Raw genomic sequence first — 9,569 nt, forward strand, 5'->3', positions numbered from 1 at the left:
GCTCGGTGGGGCAGTGGCAGTGGGCTCTGGCTGACTGAGGTGTGGGGAGGGTGGTGGCAGCACTCCTGGCCTGGCCCCCATGGCCTTATGAGCCTATCTCGACCACATCTGACTCTTACCCTCTCAGCCTGGACCCTCCCCTGGGTCTGTGCAAACGTGCAAATCTCCCCCTCTGAGGCCAGGTGGGAACCTCCCCTGACTGGACTGTTGGAACTCATCTGTGGACTTCATGCATCTGTCTCATCTGCCAGGAGGAAGCCCTTCGTGCCAGCCTGGTGTCCCCAGGAGCAGAGGCAGAGGCCCAATTGCTCTTCACAGCAGCCCGGTGAGGCGGTGCTTTGGGCTTGCTCTTCCACCTTTGATTTATTTTTTATTAATTAATTAGTTAACTTACGAGATATTTTTGCTATAGGACATGAGCACTCACCAGAGAGACAGAGAGAGCAAGTGAGAAATCAACCCCACGGGGAGAAGGGCATGCTGCAATGCCTTCTCTAGTTTCCTCTCTGGATTTTGGGAATGTATGCACATGTGCCTGGTGTGAGTTTGAAGTTATCAGGTCTACTAGAACCATAGTCAACTACATGGGAGTCCAGTGCCATAGCTATTATGCCATCTGTTGGTTCCAGCTCTTATATTAAAAAAAAAAATTATATCATCATTGTTTTTGCCATGGGGCATGTGTGCGTGCTGGCATGATCCTCAAGCCACTGGGTCTAGGACTCAAACTGTGTTTGGCCATGTGAGAGTATAGTACCTTAACTACTATGCCACCAGCTGGCTCCCCAAATTATTATTTTAAGATTTCTTTCTTTTTTAAAACATTTAAAAAAGTTAAAAGTTTTTTTCTTTCTCCCCAAATTATTATTTTAAGATTTCTTTCTTCTTTAAAACATTTTAAAAAGTTAAAATTTTTTTCTTTATTTAATTTTATTTGATATTATTTATTTTTTAATTTGACCAAAGAGACAGAGAGAAAGGGAAAGTGAGAAAGCAAGCCACCAGGCCCAGGACTTGAACCATGGTTGGCCATGTGGAGTCCAGAACCTTAACCAGCAAGCCACTTGCTGTCCCCTTCTTATAAATTTCTTTTTAGAATTATTTATCTAATTTTATTTGCTATTATTTATTTTTCAATTTGGCTAGAGAAAGATACACAGAGAAAGGGAAAGTGGGAAAACAAGCCACCAGGTCTGGGACTCGAACCACAGTCGGTCATATGGGAATCCAGTGCCTTAACCAACACACCACACACCACCTGGCAGCCCCTCCTTTAAACAATTTCAGCCACTGGAACTGGCAGGTAGCATGGTGGTTAAGGCACTGGACTTCCACATGGCCAACCACAGCCTGTGTCCTGGACTTGGTGGCTTGCTTTCTCACTCTCTCTCTCTGGCCAAATTGAAGAAGAATAATAACAAAATTAAATAAATTAAACAAATAATTCTTTTTTTTAAGAGAGAGAGTTGTTTTTTTTTTAAATTTTTTTTATAGGGCACAGACGGTCGCCAGAGATACAGAGAGACAGAAAGCGAGAAATCACCCGCTGAGGGGATGGCCACACAGCAATTCCTTCTCCTCCAGTCTCCTCTTGGGATTTTGGGCACCTGTGCACGTACTCCTGGTGTGTTTAAGCCACTGGGACCAGGACTTGAATTGTGGTCGACTACGTGGAAGTCCAGCAATGTAACCATTACGCCACCTGCTGGTCCCGACAAATAATTCTTTAAAATTTCTTTTAGCCACTCTTAACTTGAGGTTTGATTGGCATACCAAAGCCGCAGGTACTCAATGTACACAATGTGATGAGTTTGGAGATACCTACATGCTCATGAAACCATCCCACAATCACGGTCATCGACTGGCGTACCTCTCACTCCGAAGGCCTATGCCTCCTTTAAACAGGGTCCCTATGGGTCTGGGTCATAAGGCTAGAAGTGGGGGCTTCCATAGCCCTCTTTTTTCCTTTCCTCACTGTAAATATGAACCTCAGAGATCTGGGGTTTCATCCCTCCCTCTCTCCTCTCCACCAATGAGTAACCCTTGGGTAGGCAGAATGAGCTCATGAATGGTCACGGAACTGTCCAGGGACAGGCAGGAGGCAGGCATCGTGGGGTGCTCCTGCAGTCCTGCAGGGCCTGTCTGCCCAGGTAAAGTCCACCCAGCTGTAGCACCAGGCGAAGGCAGTCCATCTCCTTTCCCAGGGACCCTCAGCATCTTCCTGCCATCACTGCTGGGACGCCTTTGGGCTCTGAGGCCTCGGGCCTAGGATATGACTAGACTTAGCTGGGGACTACCCCAGACTCCCCCATCCCTGATTCCATGGAGGCCCTGAGCTGGATTAGGGCTGAGGAGAAGAGGGCATGCCCCAGGGTACGGGACTGTGTCCTCTGCCTTTCCAGAGTGGATGAGTGACTGTCATGAGGTCACACAGCTGGTGTGAGGCACAAGTGGGATTTGAACTCAGGGCTATTGGCTCTTAGCCCAGTGGCAGCTGCCCCCATGGAGGCAGCGAAATGGGGTGCCAACTATAAGCCCTGCTTCAGGCCAGCTCGGGCAAGACGTGTCACCTCTCTGCATGCAGAGCCAGGGACAAGGTCTAATGGCCCCGGGCTAGCAGGCAGTGAGCTCGGGCACTTACAGGACAGGAAGCCCTGGAGGCAGGAGTTGGTCGGTGGGTGTCCACGTGGAGCCCTGAGCTGTGGCCCCCTGGCCTCAACTTCCAGGCCAGCTTTGGGGCTTGCACGGGCAGCTGCCAGGAGCCCTCCTGCTCTGCCCACATCCCTCCCTTAATCTCTGTCTCTGCTGAGTGTCCTGGGGCACGTCTCCACCCATTACTGACCAGCGGTCACCCTCTCCTTGCTCTGCCCTGCCTCTGTCCTTCAACCTCTGGGCTCCTCCGGGAAGCCGGAAACACACCCGCAGGGGCTGAGGGCCCCTCCTGAGCTTCCGGTTCTCCAGCATAGTACTCTTCAGCTTGTGGGGGAGCTGGCCTGTTCATGGGGGATCTCCTGTCCCCTCCCCACATCCCCGTGCCATCTTTTGGTAGGAAGAGGAATGCCTAACCACAACGACAGCTCCTTGCCAAGTGCTGAGCACGGAACAGCGAGAACCCAGCCCTGGGCCCGGCATGTCACCCCAACCCTGGGAATGGCACTGCCACCTCTGCTTTGGGGACCAGAGCCATGGCGCAGGTGATGCTGGGCTCCTGGTTGGCGGGCTCTCACCTCCCCGAGCTCCTCGTGGACCTGCTCCACGTAGGTGGTCCCTCTCCGTGCTGGGCCCCCAGGGGTCTCTGACTGGTCACTGCCGCTCTCGGTCTTGCGGCTGTGGTCCTGGGTCTCAGTATCCGACTCCTCGGCGTTCTCTCTCTCGGACTTGTCTGAGAACGCGTCGTTCTCCAGCTGGCTCTCCAAGGATGACCCATTCAGGCTGGAAAGCGGATGGAGTCTGTGGGTTCTGGTCACAAGTGAGCGCCCTGCCTGCCCACCCGGGGCACTCCCACCCGGACAGCGCTCTCTCTCACTGCTGGGCATTTCGCACGCATTCCAGCATTGAATTGCCTCAATGACCTTGTCTGATGCTCACAGTCCCATTGTACAGACGGAGAGGCTGAGGCTCCTCTGGCCGGCAGCCTGCCTCTTCACCCACGTTTGATTGTTCTCCCCCTCCTGCCCATCGACAGGAGACGCCTGCATTAGCCTAGCCAGAGCTAGGACCCGGGGTCCTCAGCAGGCAGGAGCCCCCATAGCTGATGTCCCCACAACTCCGCCGCCCCACTTACGGGAATAGGTCCTGGTCCGCATGGATGGTGGCTGAGGTTGGCAGGCCGTAGACCGAGGAGGGCGAGGCGTCGGGGGAGGACCCCAGCTCCCCATCGCGGCTCTGCTTGCAGGTGTTTAGTCGCAGCAGGCTGGAGCAGCGCAGTGCCAGCTCCAGGGCGTCCAGCCAGCAGCGGCCTGGGGGTGGGGGCACAGGTGAACTCCCTCCCTGGCCTCGGGAGGCCCCTCCCATGAACTACCCAGTAGCTGCCACCCCTGGTTCAGAGCCCTCGTCATTCACCCTGTCTCTCTAAGCCAAGGTGCCTCCCCACCAGGAAGCTTCTCTTCTCCCCTTGACCCTTCTTGAACTTTCCCCTACCCCCAGCCAGGGAACCAGCCCCTTTTGGCATTGCCCCTCCTTCCTCTCCCATCAGGCTGGAGATCCTCCGCCCTCAGGGCTGTCAGCTGGCCTGTGTGGTTGGGGTGGGGCAGATGTCAGGCACCCCTAGGGCTACCTGCCAGCCTGTGTGATTGGGGGTGGGCAGGTGTCGGGGGACCTTGTGTGAACTGAGGACTTTGCCAGCAGGCGTTGATTTGCGACAGACTGGCCTGAGACCGAGGAGGAAGCGGCCCTTCAGAGGGCCTCGGGCACAGTCTTGTCTGTGCATGTTACAGACTAGGGTGAAGGCCTTCGAGGTCACACGCTGGAAGCTTCAGGGCCAGCCTTTCATGTATGAGGGGGGCCTGCCCATGAGATTCCTGTAGGCTTGGCATCAGGGGCTCCTGCTGGAGTTCAGGGCAGGAGGCTGGGGAGGGGCCGCAGCCACAGTCTGCAGAGGCAGCTCATGGCTGTGAGAATGGAGTGGGAGACAGGGTGGCTGCTTCCAAACCCATGCTCCTGGCTTCCTGGCACATGTTCTGTGGTTGCCACAAAGGACTAGACACCCTGAATATTATGTATCTTTTGAAATATTCCAAGGTCTTCTCCTCCAGGAAGCCCACCCTGATAACCTACAGGGGCTGTGGACATCCTTCTACCCTGACTGTGGCCTGCCACCTCCATCAAGGAAATGGCTCAAGCGTCAGCCCAATCTGTATTGTCTGGTGTTCATTGCCCATCAATGAATACAGGCTCCAGGAGGGCACAGGATACCCTGTCCACCCAGGGTCGATGTAGGGCCAGGCACAGAGTGGCAGAAAGAGGATGAAATCAGAGGGGACTTAGGCCAGCCAGGGAAGGGAGTGTGGGTGTGGCATTTGACCACTGGGGATGATATGGTGCCAACAGGACAGGATGCCAGCCCCACAGTGTGCAGAGGCAGCTCATGGCTGTGAGAATGGAGTGGGAGACAGGGTGGCTGCTTCCAAACCCATGCTCCTGGCTTCCTGGCACATGTTCTGTGGTTGCCACAAAGGACTAGACACCCTGAATATTATGTTTCTTTTGAAATATTCCAAGGTCTTCTCCTCCAGGAAGCCCACCCTGATAACCTACAGGGGCTGTGGACATCCTTCTACCCTGACTGTGGCCTGCCACCTCCATCAAGGAAATGGCTCAAGCGTCAGCCCAATCTGTATTGTCTGGTGTTCATTGCCCATCAATGAATACAGGCTCCAGGAGGGCACAGGATACCCTGTCCACCCAGGGTCGATGTAGGGCCAGGCACAGAGTGGCAGAAAGAGGATGAAATCAGAGGGGACTTAGGCCAGCCAGGGAAGGGAGTGTGGGTGTGGCATTTGACCACTGGGGATGATATGGTGCCAACAGGACAGGATGCCAGCCCAAGGTCCAAACAAGAAAGGGCTGTGGTGAAGGCCAGGCCGTGTTAGGTAGGGCTCTGGCAGCTGGCCACGGCGAGCTGGAAGGGACCCCTTCACTGGGCTGCTCTGGAAGGCGTTAGTCCGGAGAGATTAGAGGCAGGTGGAGTAGCCACATTTACTCCGAGCAGCCAGAAGAGGGCGCTGTTGCACAGGCCACAACCCCTGGTCAGAGGAGGTAGCATCAGCCCCACTATGGAGAGCCATCATTGTCGCAGCAGCTGCAAGCACTGCTGTTTGGTGCATAGCAACAATGTGTGATGTATCTGGGAATGGGCAATTTGGATTCATATCCAGGCTCTAGCATTTTCTTGGTGGTGGTTTGCCCGGGCCTCAGTTTCCTCATCTGTCAAATGTGGATGTAACAGTAGAACCTATTAGTTCAGTGGTGTTTGGCATGTGGTCAAAGCTTGGTAACTGTCGTGTAGCTGCTCTTAGAAGGGCACTGGATTCTCGTAACACTAGGGAAACAGGTGTGACTAGCCACATTTGCCCATGGGGAAACTGAGGCTCAGAGGCGTCCCAATGAGTGGCAGGCCTGCCTGGCCCCCAGCCTGGGCTTATCTTATAACATTTTTCAGACTGTTTCCTTTTTAAGCGGTGGTGGGAATATGAACTGGGGCCCCCTGCACCTGGGCTACAAGCCTCTGCAAGGGGGCCCCACATCTGGGAGGGAGCAGGAGCACCTGGGGACGGGCGGGGACTCACCGTCTGACTCAGAGGCGGCCCTGAAGATCAGGTAGCTGCTGGGGAGGGGCTGAGTGATGGAACCCACAGTTTCGCCTTTGGGGCCCTGCAGAGGCAAAGACCCAAGAGTCACTCGAGGGAACACCCAGGGACCCCTGGACAGAGAGGTCACACAGAGCCACAGAGACCCACAAGGACACCTCCATGGCCTCTGGACTGCCAAGTGCAGCCAGGCGCCTGGCCAGGCAGACGTAGAGGGCAGCAGGAGGGGTAGGCATGTGGGAGAGCTCTTAGTGCCCTTCTAGCTGGAGTCTCTGCTCTCGGTTTTCCGGCTCAGAGTTTCCTAATTCAGGGCGGCCAGAACCAGCAAAGGCAAATCCAGGACACCCAGTCAAACTGCAGTCACAAAGAAATGATATGTAGCTTTGTAAGTACGCCCCGTGCAATATTGGGGATATACTTTTACTGAAAAACTTTCTGCTTCTCAGAAATCCACATTTAACTGGGTGCTGAGAATTATATCTGGCAACTCCACCCTATCTGGTCCTGGGCGAGCAGTCCTAGGGTTATGAGGGCTGAGGTCTGGGCCACCTTGGAGAGCAGCCACCGTCCTCCTCTTGGACAGCAGCTAGGTTGTGGGGCCATGGTGTGATCTGGAGCCCATCCTGTTACCCACCCACTCCCTGAGGCCCCCGTGTGCTGTACGAGAAGGTCCAGTGACCACATCTGAACCCTGGCTGCGTGAGGGGCTCAGAGACATAGAGAGACTCTCCCAGGCCCCTGAGGGCGGGTGGGGACGGGCCTCTTCTGAACTCGACAGCCTGGTCTGCTGCAGCCCCACGATGAGCCTCCTGACCCGGTGGGCCCCCTCCTGGCCCTGGAGCTCCCCCATGCCAGGCCTGGCGGTACCTTCACGGCCCAGACGGACTGGTCCAGCGGGTGGAAGAGCTTGAAGCAGAAGCCGTCCTTCTTGGAGGGCCGCTCGATGAGCTCGCAGCAGTGCAGCAGGACCGTGCCTACCCACTGGCCCACCTTGGGCGTCTTGTAGATGAGCAGCACCCCGGGCTTTAGCACGCACCACAGCTTGGTCCAGCTTTTCAGGGTCCCACGGATCTGTGGGGAGGAGTGCTCCTGCCAACTGAGGCTGCGGCCCCAGGGGTACAGAGGCTGCGGTCTGGGTGACCTGGTGCAGAGCTATGGGGAGGCTGGAGTGGGGGCACCCGAAGGCCCTTCTCTTTCTCCTCCCTCGTTCCTCATTCCCTCCACATCTGCTGGAGAATCTCCTTCTTTATCCCTCACCCTAAGGGGTGTCTCATGCCCGCTGTGTACCCGGGTGGGGGCCAGAGCTGAAAAAGCCTGAGCAGAGCCAAGGTAAGCAGTGATCCCGGGAACTCAGAGCGGAGCTCAGGGCTCACTCGGTGACACAGGAGGGCTTGCTTTTAGTTTTCTTTTCTCTTCTCTTCTGTTCTTTTCTAAAGGTTCTTGCCGTAGGGTGCATGCACTCTCCAGAAAAAGGCCAAGTGAGAAATCAACTACCCCCTACTCCCACCCCGGGGATGGCCACGAGGCAATCCCTTCTCCATTTTCCTTCTGGAATTTTGGGCATGCATGCACTCACGCCCAGCATGATTTTCAAGTCTTCAGGTCAGGGACTCGAACTGCAGTCCACCATGTGGGAGTCCAGCACTTTAACCACCACATCACCTGCTGGCCTCTCTCTCTTTCAGTTTTAAATGGAGCTCAGGGCCAGCCAGGTGGCATTGTGGTTAAGGCACCTGGATCTCACATGTATGATTGCATGGCTTGAGACCCAGACTTGGTGGCTTGAAAAACACATCAGGTGTGTGCAAGCTTGTGTGTGTGTGTGTGTGTGTGTGTGTGTGTGTGTACGCACCCAGAATCCCAAGAGTAGAAAGGAGGATATGGCATTGCAGCATGGTCCCCCTGCAATGGGGAAGGGGATGCTGCTTTTTCATTTTCCCTCTCTCTGTCTCAGGTGAGTGCATGAACCCTATGGCAAAAAAAGGGGGGCGGGGCTTAAATGCAAAGAAATACACAGCAGCCAGGGACAGTGTTCCTGGCGAGGTTCATGACGTCAGATGCAAGATCCAGGTCCTCAGAGGGTCCTGAGAGTAACTGTCAATGAGCAGTGACTGTCGTAATTGTCCGCTTTGTAAGTTTGGAAACTAGTCATTGCTGTTCTCATTCTATTGGGTCGCCAGGAGACGTAGGACACATTTTTACACAGAAAAACAGTGAAACATGCTTAGGTCCTTCCCAAGGACCTAATACATGACTAGATCAGTGCTCTGTGTCCTCAGCCTCCAACTCTGCAGATCCAGCCACCTGCAGATCAAAGGGGTCTTGCTGCTGCAGACGTATATGGCGCAGCGAGGCCAGCCTGCTCTGGTCCTGTCTGGATTGACACGTGCAGGCTTCTTTCTTGTTATTCCCCAAACAGCACAGTGCAACAGCTATTATTAGTACATAGCACTGGGACCAGCAGTTAGCGTAATGGTTATGTCGCTGGACTCTCATGTAGTCGACCGTGGTTCAAGTCCTGGACCTGGTGGCTTAAACTCATGCCGGGCATGGGTGTGTGCGTGCCCAAGATCCCGAGAGGAGAATGGAGGAGAAGGGATTGCGTCATGGCCATCCCCCCTGGGGGGTGATTTCTTGCTTTCTGTCTCTCTGGCGAGTACATGCTCCCTGTAGAAAAAAAAAAGCCTCTCCAAAAACAGAACAAAACAAAACAAAACATAGCACTTACATTAAATTAGGGATTTAAAGTGTGGGGAGGATGTGCTTAGATTATTGCCAATTCTACACAACTTTATATAAAGGACTTGCCCATCTGCAGATTTTGGTATCTGAGGGATCCTGGAACCAGTCCCCAGTTCCCGAGGGATGACTGGATTTACTTTTGCACCTAATTCTTTGTTCATAATTGTGTGTGTGTGTGTGTGTGTGTTGGGGCGGGGGAGCCCAACAGGCCCAGGGCCCTGCAGATGACGAGGCTCCCTGACACTTGTCTCGTTTGCTTTCCCTGGCAGCCCAAGAGGTAGGCCGTTTACCGGCACTGTCTGAGGGGAGAACTGCCGTGAGGTCTGAACACAGGCCTCCTGACCCCGACCCTGGCTTTGCCCTGAGCCCCAGCACAGGGCTCCTCCGGCCGAGACCAGGCCCCCACTCTATTTGGAAACAGAACCTTTTCAGATGTAATCAAGGGCAAATCGGCCATACTGGGGTACAGTGGCCCTGACCCACGGAATGGCGTCCTTATGGGAGAGGAGAGACAGAGTC

The 9,569-nt window shown here is 54.6% G+C and overlaps 1 protein-coding gene across 4 annotated transcripts in view; it reads right to left on the reverse strand.

The window, feature by feature from the left end:
* OSBPL5 (oxysterol binding protein like 5) overlaps nucleotides 1–9,569 on the reverse strand; it is a 90,384-nt gene that overhangs the window by 29,309 nt on the left and 51,506 nt on the right. For all 4 annotated transcript variants that reach the window (XM_006141090.3, XM_027774419.1, XM_006141087.3 and 1 more), the window contains 4 exons: nucleotides 7,176–7,379; nucleotides 6,288–6,372; nucleotides 3,785–3,959; nucleotides 3,228–3,432 (listed from right to left, as the gene is read on the reverse strand). In XM_006141090.3, coding sequence (XP_006141152.1) covers nucleotides 3,228–3,432; nucleotides 3,785–3,959; nucleotides 6,288–6,372; nucleotides 7,176–7,379 — 669 coding nt within the window. The remainder of the gene's footprint in view (nucleotides 1–3,227; nucleotides 3,433–3,784; nucleotides 3,960–6,287; nucleotides 6,373–7,175; nucleotides 7,380–9,569) is intronic.

This window comes from Tupaia chinensis, unplaced genomic scaffold (genome assembly GCF_000334495.1).
Source record: "Tupaia chinensis unplaced genomic scaffold, TupChi_1.0 Scaffold000047_1, whole genome shotgun sequence".
In the NCBI taxonomy this organism is placed as follows: domain Eukaryota; kingdom Metazoa; phylum Chordata; class Mammalia; order Scandentia; family Tupaiidae; genus Tupaia; species Tupaia belangeri.